This window comes from Meriones unguiculatus (genome assembly GCF_030254825.1).
Source record: "Meriones unguiculatus strain TT.TT164.6M chromosome 13 unlocalized genomic scaffold, Bangor_MerUng_6.1 Chr13_unordered_Contig_2907, whole genome shotgun sequence".
NCBI classification, from domain to species: Eukaryota; Metazoa; Chordata; class Mammalia; order Rodentia; family Muridae; genus Meriones; species Meriones unguiculatus.
In genome coordinates, this window is record NW_026843582.1 from 962,501 (window position 1) to 977,500 (window position 15,000).

General features: G+C 67.3%; 3 protein-coding genes across 5 annotated transcripts in view; 1 reads left to right on the forward strand and 2 right to left on the reverse strand.

Annotated features, from left to right (window-relative positions):
• The window catches only part of Xab2 (XPA binding protein 2), a 43,489-nt gene extending 33,023 nt beyond the window's left edge, over positions 1-10,466 (reverse strand). Inside the window, 9 exon segments of the mRNA XM_060375902.1 lie at positions 1-3; positions 742-830; positions 833-905; positions 1,800-1,934; positions 2,402-2,599; positions 5,437-5,560; positions 7,685-7,742; positions 7,745-7,832; positions 10,307-10,466. The exon segment at positions 1-3 is cut by the window's left edge and continues 142 nt beyond it. Coding sequence (XP_060231885.1) covers positions 1-3; positions 742-830; positions 833-905; positions 1,800-1,934; positions 2,402-2,599; positions 5,437-5,560; positions 7,685-7,742; positions 7,745-7,832; positions 10,307-10,348 — 810 coding nt within the window. The 5' untranslated portion in view covers positions 10,349-10,466.
• Positions 10,467-10,690: 224 nt separating this feature from the next.
• On the forward strand, positions 10,691-13,034 carry LOC132650559 (protein PET100 homolog, mitochondrial). Of its 3 annotated transcripts, XM_060375910.1 has the most exons (4): positions 10,956-11,110; positions 11,249-11,335; positions 11,449-11,481; positions 12,193-13,034. In XM_060375910.1, exons 1-4 carry the CDS (start codon positions 11,084-11,086, stop codon positions 12,274-12,276), a joined length of 231 nt encoding a protein of 76 aa, XP_060231893.1. In that variant the 5' UTR covers positions 10,956-11,083; the 3' UTR covers positions 12,277-13,034. The 3 variants fall into 3 exon arrangements, with proteins under 3 accessions (XP_060231894.1, XP_060231895.1, XP_060231893.1); XM_060375911.1 differs by lacking the exon at positions 11,449-11,481 and having other exon boundaries at positions 10,691-11,110; XM_060375912.1 differs by lacking the exon at positions 11,449-11,481 and having other exon boundaries at positions 10,691-11,110; positions 11,300-11,335.
• Pcp2 (Purkinje cell protein 2) overlaps positions 13,026-15,000 on the reverse strand; it is a 3,065-nt gene continuing 1,090 nt past the window's right edge. Inside the window, exon 3 of the mRNA XM_060375913.1 lies at positions 13,026-14,005. Coding sequence (XP_060231896.1) covers positions 13,886-14,005 — 120 coding nt within the window. The 3' untranslated portion in view covers positions 13,026-13,885. The remainder of the gene's footprint in view (positions 14,006-15,000) is intronic.

Sequence of the window (15,000 nt, forward strand, 5' to 3'; positions counted from 1 at the left end):
GGCCTGCGGGGACAGGGGGAGGACTCGAACCCGCGGCCGCGCCCCAGCCGGCTCCAAACGCCCAGCCCCAGCGCGCTGGCCCCGCCCCCGCCTCCTCAAAATGGCCGCTGCGGATACGGTGATTGGCCAGCGAGGCAGCATCTCGCCCCGCCCCCGGCCCCGCCCACACCGTCTCAAAATGGCCGCCGCGGGGACAGCGACTGGCCACAGCTTGCCCCGCCACACCTGAAAATGGCCGTCATGGATGCAGTGATTGGCCACATCTCGCCCCGCCCCTTGCAAAGGCCCCGCCCCAGGGCTCAGGCCCCGCCCCCACCTTCTCAAAATGGCCACAGTGGAGACAGCATTTGGCCTTAGCTTGACCCGCCCCAACCCGTAGCCCCGCCCACACTTTCTCAAAATGGCCGCCACGGATACAGTAATTGGCCAGCGAGGGCCACGGCTCGCCCCGCCCCACGTCAGGCCCCGCCCACACCTCAAAATGGCCACCGCAGATGCAGCAATTGGCCAAAGCTCGCCCCGCCCCATGTCTCAGGCCCCGCCCACACCTTCTTAAAAATGGCCACTGCAGAGACAGTGATTGGCCAGCAAGCACCGCGGCTTGCTCCTCCCTGTTTCAGGCCCCGCCCACACCTCAAAATGGCCGCCGCGGATGCAGCGATTGGCCGCGGCTCGCCCCACCCCTGCCCGAGGCCCCGCCCCCGCCCGAGGCCCCGCCCCCGCCCGAGGCCCCGCCCCCACCTTCTCAAAATGGCCGCTGCGGATGTAGTAGTCGGCCAGGGAGCACCACAGCTTGCCCAGCTGGTCCGTGAAGCGCGTGAGGCCCCCCGGATGATGGCGTCCACGTTGAGGGACTGGACCTTGTCAGGGTTCTGCGAGATGAGGTCACACAGCTCGTGCCACAGCTGCGGGGGAGGAGGGAGGGGGAGGACGGAGAGGGAGGACGGAGAGGGAGGACGGAGAGGAGTCAGCGCCGGTCCAGGGGGACGGGCTCCGCCCACCGCATCCTCATCCCCATCCCCATCCTTATCCCCATCCTCATCCTCATCTCCATCCTCATCCTCATCTCCATCCTCATCCCCATCTTCATCCTCATCCTCATCTCCATCCTCATCCTTATCCTCATCCTCATCTCCATCCTCATCCTCATCCTTATCCTCATCTCCATCCTCATCCTCATCCCCATCCTCATCCTCATCCTCATCCTCATCCTCATCCTCATCCTCATCTCCATCCTCATCTCCATCCTCATCCCCATCTCCATCCTCATCCCCATCCCATCCTCATCCCCTCATCCCCATCCTCATCTTCATTTCCATCTTCATCCCCATCCTCATCCTCATCCCCATCCTCATCCCCATCCTCATCCCCTCATCCCCATCCTCATCCCATCCTCATCCCCATCCTCATCCCATCCTCATCCCCATCATTCTCATCCCCATCCTCACCCTCATCCCCATCCTCATCCCCATCTCCATCCTCATCCTCATCTCCATCCTCATCCCCATCCTCATCTCCATCCTCATCCTCATCCCATCCTCATCCCCAGACTCATCTCCATCCCCATCCTCACCCTCATCCTCATCCCCATCCTCATCCTCATCCTCATCCTCATCCCCATCCTCATCCTCATCTCCATCCTCATCCCCATCTCCATCCTCATCCTCATCCTCATCCCCATCCTCATCTCCTCATCCTCATCCCCATCCTCATCCCCATCCCATCCCCATCCCCATCTTCATCTCCATCCTCATCCTTCCCCCCTCCCCCCCTCTCCGTCCTCCCCGTCCTCCCCCCACCTGGTAGTTGGACTTCCCGGCCTTGGACACGAAGCGCTCGTCGTTGACCACCGTGGCCAGGCGCTGGGCGGCCTCGTCCAGGCGGTCGCTGGACTTGAGGTAGTCGATGTACTCCTCCGCGCTCTCGGGGCTGAGCTGCGGGGGAGGACGGGGAGGACTCGAACCCGTGGCCGCGCCGGAGCCGGCCCCGCGCGCCCCGCCCCCGCGCACTGGCCCCGCCCCGCCTCCTCAAAATGGCCGCCGCGGAGACAGCGATTGGCCAGCGTTGGCCGCAGCTCACCCCGCCCCCGCGCACTGGCCCCGCCCACACCTTCTCAAAATGGCCGCCACAGATGCAGCGATTGGCCAGTGAGCGGCGCAGCTCGCCCCGCCCAGACTGAGGCCCTGCCCACACCTCAAAATGGCCACCGCGGAGGCAGCATTTGGCCGCAGCTCGCCCCGCCCACACATTCTCAAAATGGCCACCGCGGAGGCAGCGATTGGCCACAGCTTGCCCCGCCCAGGCTAAGGCCCCGCCCCGTCTCCTCAAAATGGCCGCCCCGGAGGCAGCGATTGGCCAGCGCCGCGGCCCCGCCCCCGCCCCGAAGCCCCGCCCCCGGCACCTCCAGGAAGCGGCGGTAGCCGCGCACGGCCGTCTCTGGCAGCGGGTGCGCGCGCAGGAAGCGCAGGTAGAGCGGCCAGATGCGCGCGTGCTGCGTCACCGGAAGCGCCCGCAGCGCGCGGTCCAGCGTGCGGCGCGTGTGCGTCACCCGGCCCTGCTCCATCAGGAACTGGCAGTAGTCCAGCCACAGGCGGGGCATCTGCGGGGGGAGGGGGGATCCGTCATCCCCGTCCTCATCCTCATCCTCATCCTCATCCTCATCCTCAACCTCATCCCCATCCTCAACCTCATCCTCATCCTCAACCTCATCCCCATCCTCATCCCCATCCTCATCCCCATCCTCATCCCCATCCTCATCCTCATCCCCATCCTCATCTCCATCATCCTCATCCTCATCCCCATCTCCATCCTCATCCCCATCTCCATCCTCATCCTCATCTCCATCATCCTCATCCTCATCCCCATCCTCATTCCCATCTCCTCATCCCCATCCCCATCTCCTCATCCTCATCTCATCCTCATCCCCATCTCCTCATCCCCATCTCCTCATCCTCATCTCATCCTCATCCCCATCTCCTCATCCTCATCCTCCTCCCCATCCTCATCTCATCCCCATCTCCTCATCCTCATCCCCATCTCCTCATCCTCATCTCCTCATCCTCATCCTCCTCCCCATCCTCATCTCATCCCCATCTTCTCATCCTCATCCCCATCTCCTCATCCTCATCCCCATCTCCTCATCCTCATCCCCATCTCCTCATCCTCATCCTCATCCCCATCTCCTCATCCTCATCCCCATCTCCTCATCCCCATCTCCTCATCCCCATCTCCTCATCCTCATCCCCATCTCCTCATCCTCATCCCCATCTCCTCATCCTCATCCCCATCTCCCCATCCACATTATCCCACATTCCCCCCCACCTTGTGCATGAACACGAAGGCCCCCACCATCCCCCTCCCCCTCCCTCCCCCACCTTGTGCATGAACACGAAGGCGCCCGCCCTCCCCTCCCCCTCCCTCCCCTTGTGCATGAACACGAAGGCCCCCACCATCCCCCTCCCCCTCCCTCCCCCACCTTGTGCATGAACACGAAGGCGCCCGCCCTCCCCTCCCCCTCCCTCACCTTGTGCATGAACACGAAGGCCCCCACCATCCCCCTCCCCCTCCCTCCCCCACCTTGTGCATGAACACGAAGGCGCCCGCCCTCCCCTCCCCTCCCTCCCCTCCCCACCTTGTGCATGAACACGAAGGCGCCCTCCCTCCCCTCCCCTCCTCTCCCCCACCTTGTGCATGAACACGAAGGCGCGCTCCCCTCCCTCCCCTCCCCCCCACCTTGTGCATGAACACGAAGGCGCCCTCCCCTCCCCCTCCCCTCCCTCCCCTCCCCCACCTTGTGCATGAACACGAAGGCACCCTCCCTCCCCTCCCCCTCCCCTCCCCTCCCTCCTCCCCCACCTTGTGCATGAACACGAAGGCACCCTCCCCTCCCCTCCCCCTCCCCTCCCCTCCCCCACCTTGTGCATGAACACGAAGGCACCCTCCCCTCCCCTCCCCCTCCCCTCCCCTCCCTCCTCCCCCACCTTGTGCATGAACACGAAGGCACCCTCCCCTCCCCTCCCCCTCCCCTCCCCTCCCTCCTCTCCCCCACCTTGTGCATGAACACGAAGGCGCCCTCCCCTCCCCTCCCCCTCCCCTCCCCTCCCCTCCTCCCCACCTTGTGCATGAACACGAAGGCGCGCTCCCCTCCCCTCCCCTCCCTCCCCTCCCCTCCCCTCCCTCCCCCCTCCCCTCCCCACCTTGTGCATGAACACGAAGGCGCCCTCCCCTCCCCTCCCCTCCCTCCCCCCCTCCCCCCCACCTTGTGCATGAACACGAAGGCGCCCTCCCTCCCCTCCCCCTCCCCCCCCCACCTTGTGCATGAACACGAAGGCGCCCGCCCTCCCCTCCCCTCCCCTCCCCTCCCCCACCTTGTGCATGAACACGAAGGCGCCCTCCCCTCCTCCCCCACCTTGTGCATGAACACGGAGGCGCCCGCCCTCCCCCTCCCCTCCCCTCCCCCCACCTTGTGCATGAACACGAAGGCGCCCTCCCCTCCCCTCCCCCTCCCCCCACCTTGTGCATGAACACGAAGGCGCCCTCCCCTCCCCTCCCCCTCCCCCCCTCCCCCCCACCTTGTGCATGAACACGAAGGCGCCCTCCCCTCCCCTCCCCTCCCCTCCCTCCCCCTCCCCCCCACCTTGTGCATGAACACGAAGGCGCGCTCCCCTCCCCTCCCCCCTCCCCTCCCTCCCCCTCCCCCCCACCTTGTGCATGAACACGAAGGCGCCCTCCCCTCCCTCCCTCCCCTCCCTCCCCTCCCCTCCCCTCCCCCTCCCCCACCTTGTGCATGAACACGAAGGCGCCCTCCCCCTCCCCTCCCTCCCCTCCCCCCCTCCCCCCACCTTGTGCATGAACACGAAGGCGCCCTCCCCTCCCTCCCCTCCCCTCCCCTCCCTCCCCCCCCACCTTGTGCATGAACAGGAAGGCGCCCTCCCCTCCCCTCCCTCCCCTCCCCTCCCTCCCCCCACCTTGTGCATGAACACGAAGGCGCCCTCCCCTCCCCTCCCTCCCCCTCCCTCCCCTCCCCCCACCTTGTGCATGAACACGAAGGCGCCCTCCCCTCCCCTCCCTCCCCCTCCCTCCCCTCCCCCCACCTTGTGCATGAACACGAAGGCGCCCTCCCCTCCCCTCCCTCCCCCTCCCTCCCCTCCCCCCACCTTGTGCATGAACACGAAGGCGCCCTCCCTCCCCTCCCCTCCCTCCCCCCACCTTGTGCATGAACACGAAGGCGCCCTCCCCTCCCCCTCCCCTCCCCCCCACCTTGTGCATGTACACGAAGGCACCCTCCCTCCCCTCCCCTCCCCCCACCTTGTGCATGAACACGAAGGCGCCCTCCCTCCCTCCCTCCCCTCCCCTCCCTCCCCTCCCCTCCCCCTCCCCTCCCCCCACCTTGTGCATGTACACGAAGGCGCCCTCCCTCCCCTCCCCTCCCCCCACCTTGTGCATGAACACGAAGGCGCGCTCGTGGCAGTTGTTGGCGTCGTCGTAGGCGGGGTCCGTGACGCAGCGGTGCTTCACCTGCGCGCGCCGCGCCTTCAGGTAGCGGTACCAGAGCTTGTAGCTGGGGGACAGGGGGGACAGGGGACAGTGTGAGGGGGAGGGGGACAGCGTGAGGGGGAGGGGACAGGGGGACAGCGTGAGGGGGAGGGGACAGCGTGAGGGGGAGGGGACAGGGGGACAGCGTGAGGGGGAGGGGACAGGGGGACAGCGTGAGGGGGAGGGGACAGGGGGACAGCGTGAGGGGGAGGGGACGGGGGACAGCGTGAGGGGGAGGGGACAGGGGGAGGGGGGACAGGGGGACAGCGTGAGGGGAGGGGACAGGGGGACAGGGGGACAGCGTGAGGGGAGGGGACAGGGGGACAGCGTGAGGGGAGGGGACAGGGGGACAGCGTGAGGGGGAGGGGGACAGCGTGAGGGGGAGGGGACAGGGGGACAGCGTGAGGGGAGGGGACAGGGGGACAGGGGGCAGCGTGAGGGGGAAGGGACAGGGGGAGGGGGACAGCATGAGGGGGAGGGGACAGGGGGACAGGGGGACAGCGTGAGGGGAGGGGACAGGGGGACAGGGGGACAGGGGGCAGCGTGAGGGGAGGGGACAGGGGGACAGCGTGAGGGGGAGGGGACAGGGGGAGGGGGGCAGCGTGAGGGGGAGGGGAGGGGGACAGCATGAGGGGAGGGGACAGGGGGAGGGGGGCAGCGTGAGGGGGAGGGGACAGGGGGCAGCGTGAGGGGGAAGGGACAGGGGGACAGCGTGAGGGGGAGGGGACAGGGGGACAGCGTGAGGGGAGGGGACAGGGGGACAGCATGAGGGGAGGGGACAGGGGGACAGCGTGAGGGGGAGGGGACAGGGGGACAGCATGAGGGGAGGGGACAGGGGACAGCGTGAGGGGAGGGGACAGGGGGACAGCGTGAGGGGGAGGGGACAGGGGGAGGGGGACAGCGTGAGGGGAGGGGACAGGGGACAGCGTGAGGGGGAGGGGACAGGGGGAGGGGGACAGCGTGAGGGGAGGGGACAGGGGGACAGCGTGAGGGGAGGGGACAGGGGGAGGGGGGCAGCGTGAGGGGAGGGGACAGGGGGAGGGGGGCAGCGTGAGGGGAGGGGACAGGGGGACAGCGTGAGGGGAGGGGACAGGGGGAGGGGGGCAGCGTGAGGGGGAGGGGACAGGGGGACAGCGTGAGGGGAGGGGACAGGGGGAGGGGGGCAGCGTGAGGGGAGGGGACAGGGGGACAGCGTGAGGGGGAGGGGACAGGGGGACAGCGTGAGGGGAGGGGACAGGGGGAGGGGGGCAGCGTGAGGGGAGGGGACAGGGGGACAGCGTGAGGGGGAAGGGACAGGGGGAGGGGGGCAGCGTGAGGGGAGGGGACAGGGGGAGGGGGACAGCGTGAGGGGGAGGGGGGACAGGGGGACAGCGTGAGGGGGAGGGGGGCAGCGTGAGGGGAGGGGACAGGGGACAGCGTGAGGGGGAAGGGACAGGGGGACAGCGTGAGGGGGAGAGGACGGGGACAGCGTGAGGGGGAGGGCGAGGGGGGTCCCGGCCCTTGTGGGGAGGAGGGAAAGCCCTGGGCGGGGGGCCCCCGGGTGGGTGGGTGGGGAGGGCGGGGTGGGGGCCCCCGGGTGGGTGGGGAGGGCGGGGGGAGGGCGGGGGGCCCCCGGGTGGGTGTGGGGGGAGGGCGGGGGGCCCCGGGCGGGTGTGGGGGGAGGGCGGGGGCCCCGGGTGGGTGGGGGGAGGGTGGGGGCCCCGGGTGGGTGGGGGGAGGGGCCCCGGGTGGGGGGGGAGGGCGGGGGCCCCCGGGTGGGTGTGGGGGGGAGGGCGGGGGCCCCGGGCGGGTGTGGGGGGAGGGCGGGGCCCCGGGCGGGTGGGGGGAGGGCGGGGGCCCCGGGTGGGTGGGGGGGAGGGCGGGGGCCCCGGGTGGGTGGGGGGAGGGGCCCCGGGTGGGGGGGGAGGGCGGGGGCCCCCGGGTGGGTGTGGGGGGAGGGCGGGGGCCCCCGGGTGGGTGTGGGGGAGGGCGGGGGCCCGGGCGGGTGTGGGGGGAGGGCGGGGCCCCGGGCGGGTGTGGGGGGAGGGCGGGGGCCCCGGGTGTGGGGGGAGGGCGGGGGCCCCGGGTGGGTGTGGGGGGAGGGCGGGGCCCCCGGGCGGGTGTGGGGGGAGGGCGGGGGCCCCGGGTGGGGGGGGAGGGCGGGCGGCACCTGCAGGGCAGCAGCTTGAGCGCGCGCTCGTAGAGCTGGTTGAGGCGCGGCCGGGGCGCCCCTGCTTGAACTCGATGTAGCGGAGCCAGCACTTGACGGAGAACTGGTTCCGCATGATCTCCTCCTCGTACGGGAGGTCCTCCTCCTCCTGCGGGGGGGGGGGAGGAGGATGGGGAGGAGGGGGAGGAGAGGGGGGAGAACAGGAGGAGGAAAGAGGAGGAGAAAAGAAGAGGGGAGGGGGAGGGGAGAGGAGAGGAGGGAGAGGAGGGGAGGGAAGAAGGGGGAGGAGGGGAGGAAGGGAGGGGAGGGGAGGAGGAGAGGACGGGGAAAGGAGGGGAGAGAAGGGGAGAACAGGAGGAGGGAAGAGGTGGGGAGGAGGGGAGGGGAGGGGAAGGGAGAGGAGATGAGAAAAGAGGAGAGAGAAGAGGTGGAGAGAGGAGGGGAGGGGAGGAGGGAGAGGAGAGGGGGAGAGGAGGAGAGGGGAGGGAGAGATGGAGAGAGGAGGGGAGGGGGAGAGGAGGAGAGGGGAGGGGAGGAGGGAGGGGAGAGGAGGGAGAGGAGGAGGAGGGAGAAGGGGAGAGGAGGGAGGGGAGGGGAGAGGAGGGGAGGGAGAGGAGGGGAGGGGAGAGGAGGGGAGAGGAGGGGAGGGAGGGGAGAGGAGGGAGGGGGAGGAGCGGAGAGGAGAGAGAAGGGCAGAGGAGGGGAGGGCCGCGGTCAGTCCTCAGCTCTCCCTGGGCCGCCGTCCGCGCTCACACCCCCTCCCGGCTGACTGGTCCGGTCTGGCTCCCGTCAGCTTCTCCCTGAATCGCTGTGCTCGGCCTTGAGCTGACTCCGGCCATCTGGTCTACCTCCAGCTCCTTCTCCAACTCCTTCCGTCTTCACCCGAGCTCGCTCTCTCTCTCTCTCTCTCTCTCTCTGCACCCTGTTTCCCTGTCTCTGCACAGTCTCTCTCTCTCTCTCTCTCTGCAGCCTTTTCTCTCTCTGCAGCCTTCTCTCTCTGTCTCTCTCTGCACTGTCTCCCTGTCTCTCTGTTTCTTTGTCTCTCTCTGTACCCTGTCTCTCTCTGTTTCTGTCTCTGTACCCTGTCTCTCTCTGCAGCCTGTCTCTGTCTCTCTCTCTCTACACCCTGTCTCTCTGTTTCTCTCTCTGTCTCTGTCTGTACCCTGTTTCCCTCTCTCTCTGCAGCCTTTTCTCTCTCTCTGCAGCCTTCTCCGTCTCTGCAGCCTGTCTCCCTGTCTCTCTCTGCACCTTTTCCCTCTCTCTCTGTTTCTCTCTCTGCAGCCTATCTCTTTGTCTGTCTCTCCGTTTCTGTCTCTGTACCCTGTCTCTCTCTCTGCAGCCTTCTCTGTCTCTGCAGCCTGTCTCCCTGTCTCTCTTTCTCTCTATCTAAACCCTGTCTCTCTGTTTTTCTCTCTGGACCCTCTCTCTGTCTCTCTCTGCACCCTGTTTCCCTCTCTCTGACTCTCTGTTTCTCTCTGTGTGTTTCTCTCTCTGCACCCTGTCTCCCTGTCTCTCTCTCCATTTCTGTCTCAGTACAATATCTCTCTCTCTGCAGCCTTCTCTCTGTCTCTGCAGCTTGTCTCCCTGTCTCTCTCTCTCTACACTCTGTCGCTCTGTCTCTCTCTCTGGAGCCTCTCTCTATCTCTGTCTCTCTCTCTCTCTGTTTCTCTTTCTGCAGCCTTCTCTCTCTGTCTCTCTCTGCACTGTCTCCCTGTCTCTCTTTCCATTTCTGTCTCTGTACCGTATCTCTCTCTCTGCAGCCTCTCTCTCTCTCTCTGCAGCCTGTCTCCCTGTCTCTCTCTGTCTCTACACCCTGTCTCTCTGTTTCTCTCCCTGGACCCTCTCTCTCTCTCTGTCTCTGTCTCTCTCTGCACCCTGTCTCCCTGTCTCTCTCTCCGTTTCTGTCTCTGTACCCTATCTCTCTCTCTGCAGCCTTCTCTCTGTCTCTGCAGCCTGTCTCCCTGTCTCTCTCTGTCTACACTCTGTCTCTCTCTCTCTGGAGCCTCTCTGTGTGTGTCTCTCTCTCTCTGTCTCTCTGCACCCTGTCTCCCTCTCTCTCCGTTTCTGTCTCTGCATCCTCCTCTCTGTCTCTACATCCCCACCCCACCTTCCTCCTCCCTCTCTTCCTCCTTCTCCTCCTCCCTCTCCTCCTCCCCCTTCTCCTCCTCCTCCTCCCCCTCCTCTTCCTTCTCCTCCTCCTTCTCCTCCTCCTCCTTCTCCTCCCCTTCCTCCTCCTCCTCCCCCTTCTCCTCCTCCTCCTCCTCCTCCTCCTCCTCCTCCCCCTCCTCCTCCTCCTCCTTCTCCTTCTCCTCCCCCTCCTCCTCCCCCTTCTCCTCCTCCTCCCCTTCCCCCTCCTCCCCCTCCTCCTCCTCCTCCCCGTCCTCCTCCTTCTCCTCCTCCTCCCCCTCCTCCTATCCGTCCTGCCTCTCTTCGTCCTCCCCCTCCACCCGCTCCTCCCCGTCCTCCCTTTCCTCTCCGCCCTCCTCCCCCTCTCCATCCTCCTCCTCCCCCTCCTCCTCTCCGTCCTCCGCCTCCTCCTCCCTCATCCCTCTCTCCGTCCTCCCTCTCCCCGTCCTCCCTCTCCGTCTTCCCGCTCCTCCTCCCCCTCCTCCTCGGACTCACGAACACCAGGTCGGGCCGCTCGGGCCGCGCCATCCTCGCCATCGCCGTCGTCCTTCCGGGCTCTGCGAGACTCGGGGGTGACGAAGCCGCGCCCGGATGACGTCACCCGCGGACGCCCCGCCCACGAAGGGGCGGGGCTCGTCTCCCATTGGCCGCGCCGCGCGTAGACGACACTCTACCCGGAAGCGGCGAGGCAGGCGCCGAGAGATGACGTCGGAGCCGCCCGTCTGCTTGTTTTATGGCTCCGGGCGGACGCTGGAGTCGTCCAAAAAGTGGTTCCGCGATGCGGGGCGTCGCCTCATGATGACGTCGAGCCGAAAAAGCCCCGCTCCCCCCGGGCTCGGGGCGTCCGCGCTCGCGCTGCATCAGAACAAAGCCGTAACCGGAAACGGCGAAGGGGAGGCGCCGTCAGATGACGCAGAAACGCGCGTCCGCCCGTTTTATGGCTCCGGGCGGACGCCGGAGTCGCGCAACATTGGTTCCGACGTGCGAAAGCGTCGGCTCCGGAAGAGGACAAAACCGTAATCGGAAGCGGCGAGGAGAGTCGCCGTTAGATGACGTCGGCGGCGCGCGTCCTCCCGTTTAATGACTCCGGGCGGTCGCCGGACCCGCGCAACATTGGTTCCGCGTTGCGGAGGCGTCGGCTCCGGAAGAGGACGAAGCCGTGACCGGAAGCCGCGCCCGGAAGTGACGTCGGCGGCGCGCGTCCGTCTCTCTCCGCGTCCGGGGAGGAAACGCGGAGCCGCGCAACGGCGGTTCCGCGCGGCGGGAGGCGCGATGGGGGTGAAGCTGGAGGTGTTTCGGGTCAGTCCTCCCGGGGAGGAGGGAGGAGGAGGGGGAGGAGGAGGGGAAGGAGGGAGGAGGGGCTGGGGACCCTCCCCCACCCCCTCGTGAACCCCCTTCTCCCCCCTCCCCCTCCTCCTCTCCCTCCTCCCCCCGCAGATGTCGCTCTACCTCACCTTCCCTGTGGTCATGTTCTGGGTTTCGAACCAGGCCGGGTGGTTCGAGGAGTCGGTGGTGCGGAGGAAGGTGAGTGGGGAGGACGGGGAGGAGGGGGAGGAGGGGAGGGAGGGGGAGGAGGGGAGGGAGGGGGAGGGGGACCCCCATTCCGCGTCCTCACACAGACCCCCTCCCGCCCACAGAGGGAGCTGTGGCCGCGAGAGAAGGAGGAGCAGGTGAGCGGGTGGGGGAGGAGGGGAGGACGGAGGAGGAGGAGGAGGAGAAGGAGGAAGAGGGGAGGAGAAGGAGGAGGAGAAGGAGGAGGAGGAGGAGGAGGAGGAGGAGAAGGAGGAAGAGGGGGAGGAGAAGGAGGAGGAGGAGGGGGAGAAGGAGGAGGAGGAGAAGGAGGAGGAAGAGGAGGAGGAGGAGGAGGAGAAGGAGGAGGAGGGGGAGAAGGAGGAGGAGGAGGAAGAGGGGGAGGAGGAGAAGGAGGAGGAGGAGGAGGAGGAGGAGGAGGAGGAGGAGGAGGAGGAGGAGAAGGAGGAGAAGGAGGAGGAGGAGGAGGAGGAGGAGGAAGAGAAGGAGGAGGAGAAGGGGGAGGAGAAGGAGGAGGAGGAGAAGGAGGAGGAGGAGGAGGAGGGGGAGGAGGAGGAGGAGGAGGAGGAGGAGAAGGAGAAGAAGGAGGAGGAGGAGAAGGAGAAGAAGGAGGAGGAGGAGGAGAAGGAGGAGAAGGAGGAGGAGGAGGAGGAGAAGGAGGAGGAGGAAGAGGAAGAGAAGAAGGAGGAAGAGAAGGAGGAGAAGGAGGAGGAGGAGGAGGCAGGGGATGTGGGAATCCTCCCTCTCGCCGGCCTGGGGTAGGGGAGGACTCGCGGGCGGTGGGCGGGGGCGGATTCGAACCCGGGCCCTGAGGAGGAAGTGGGGTCCCCCGTTTCCTGCCTTTCCCGCAGCTCCGCGAGATGGAGGAGTTCAAGAGGAAGCTTCGCCGCCGGAGGGAGGAGAGGCTGCTCCAGGCCGCCCGGCAGAGCCCCTGAGCCCCCCGATTCCGAGGGGGACCCCAAAGGGCCCTGAGCCCCCCGATTCCGAGGGGGACCCTAAAGGGCCCTGAGACACCCCACTACCCGATACCGAGGGGGACCCCAAAGGGCCCTAAAGACCCCCCAATGGGCCCTGAGCCCCCGATTCCGAGGTGGACCCCAAAGGGCCCTGAGGCCCCCTAATACCTGAGGGCCCCCAAAAAAAGCCCTGAGGCCCCCAATATCCGAGGGGTCCCACAAAGGGCTCTGAGGAACCCCCAAAAGGGCTCTGAGGCCCCCCAATACCCGAGGGGTCCCCCATAGGGCCCTGAGGAACCCCCAAAAGGGCTCTGAGGCCCCCCAATACCCGAGGGGTCCCCCTAAGGGCCCTGACGCACCCCACTACCCGAGGGAATCCCCCAAAGGGTCCCGAGACTCCTGGGGCTCCCCCAAAAAGCCCTGAGGCCCCCCAATACCCAAGGGGGCCCCAAAGAGCACTGAGGCCCCCTAATACCCGAGGGGACCCCCAAAGGGCCCTGAAAATCCCCAGGGTCCCCCCCAAAGTGCCCCGAGATCCCCACTACCCAAGGGAGGACCCCAAGACCCCTCCCCTCCCCGAGAGGTCCCCCAAAAGGGCCCAGAGACACCACTAATACCCAAGGGGCCCCCCAAAGAGCGCTGACAATCCCCGGGGTCCCCCCCAAAGTTTCCCTCCAAACCGGGGTCCCCCTCGAGGAAATGACACGTTCGCTCCATAAAAGCTCAGCTCGTCTTCACGGAGTGTTTTATTGTGTGGTTTTGGGGGGCTGAGGTTTTGGGGTGTCTGCGGCTCCAGGGCGACACGGTTTTGGGGGGCCGAGGTTTGGGGTGTCTGAGGCACCAGGGCGACACGGTTTTGGGGGCTGAGGTTTGGGGGATCCTCAGTTTTGGGGGCTGAGGTTTTGGGGGGCTGAGGTTCTGGGGGCCGAGGTTCGTGTGGCTGAGGTTTGGGGGACGTGGTTTCCAGGGGGCTGAAGTTTTGGGGGTCGTGATTTCGGGGGGCCGTGGTTTGGGAGGTTGGAGGTTTTGGGGGGCCGAGGTTTGGGGGTGTCTGAGGTTCCGGGGACCGCGGTTCCGGGAGGGGCTGAGGTTCCTGGCGTCCTTGGTTTTGGGGGGCTGAGGTTTGGGGGGCTGATGTCCCTGGGGTCCTCGGTTTTGGGGGGCTGAGGTTTCAGGGGTCCTCGGTTTGGGGTGGCTGAGGTTTTGGGGGGCTGAGGTTCTGGGGGGCCACGGTTTTGGGGTGGCTGAGGTTCTGGGGTCCTTGGTTTTGGGGTGGCTGAGGTTCTGGGGGGCCACGGTTTTGGGGGCTGAGGTTTCTGGGTCCTCAGTTTTGGGGTGTCTGAGGTTTGGGGGGACTTAGGTTGGGGTCCTTGGTTTTGGGGGCTGAGGTTTCCGGGTCCTCAGTTTTGGGGTGTCTGAGGTTGGGGGTCCTTGGTTTTGGGGGGCTGAGGTTCCATGGGTCCTCGGTTTTGGGGGGCTGAGGTTCCAGGGGTCCTCGGTTTTGGGGTGTCTGAGGTTTGAGGGGACTGAGGTTTGGGGCGCGGTTTGGGGGGGCCGAGGTTCCCGGGGGCTCGGTTTCGGGGTCCCCTCACGGCGCCTGCGTCTGCGGCTGGGGGCTGCTGTTCCGGCGGAAGCCCAGGGCCGCGGGGTCCTGGGGGGCCAGAAGGGGCTGCGGGCTCAGCGTGCCCGGCCTCCTCGGGGGGCCCGTCTGCGGGGGGGACGGGAGGGAGGACGGGAGGGAGGACGGGAGGGAGGGAGGAGAGAGGGGGGACAGGAGGGAGGGCAGGTGGGAGGGAGGGGAGAGGGGGGACAGGAGGGAGGGCAGGAGGGAGGGAGGGGAGAGGGAGGACAGGAGGGAGGGAGGGGAGGGGGGACAGGAGTGAGGACAGGAGGGAGGGAGGGGAGAGGGGGGACAGGAGGGAGGGCAGGAGGGAGGGAGGGAGAGGGAGGACAGGGAGGGAGGGAGGGGAGGGGGGACAGGAGTGAGGACAGGAGGGAGGGAGGGGAGAGGGGGGACAGGAGGGAGGGGAGGGGGGACAGGGAGGGAGAGGGGGACAGGAGGGAGGACAGGAGGGAGAGGGGGGACAGGAGGGAGAGGGGGGACAGGAGGGAGAGGGGGGACAGGAGGAAGAGGGGGGACAGGAGGGAGAGGGGGGACAGGAGGGAGGACAGGAGGGAGGGAGGGGAGAGGGGGACAGGAGGGAGGAGGGAGGACAGGAGGGAGGGACAGGAGGGGGGACGAGGGAGGGAGAGGGGGGACAGGAGGGAAGGAGGGGGACAGGAGGGGACAGGAGGAGGGGGATGAAGGGGGAGGGAGAGAAGGAAACAGGAGGGGGACAGCAGGAGGAGGGACAGGAGGAGGGGAGGGGAGGGGAGGGGAAGGGACAGGAGGAGAGGACAAGAAGAGGGGACAGGAGGAGGGGCAGGAGGGGGGACAGGAGGCAGGAGGAGGGACAAGAGGAGGGACAGGAGGAGGGACAGGAGGAGGGGACAGGAGGAGGGGACAGGAGGAGGGACAGGAGGAGGAGGGACAGGAGGAGGGACAGGAGGAGGAGGGGGCAGGAGGGGGGACAGGAGGAGGAGGGACAGGAGGAGGGGACAGGAGGGGGGACAGGAGGAGGAGGGACAGGAGGGGGTGTCAGGCCTTGGGGGCTTCCGTGTGCCCCGTGTCCCCTCCCCATGTCCCCCCGTGTCCCCCATCTC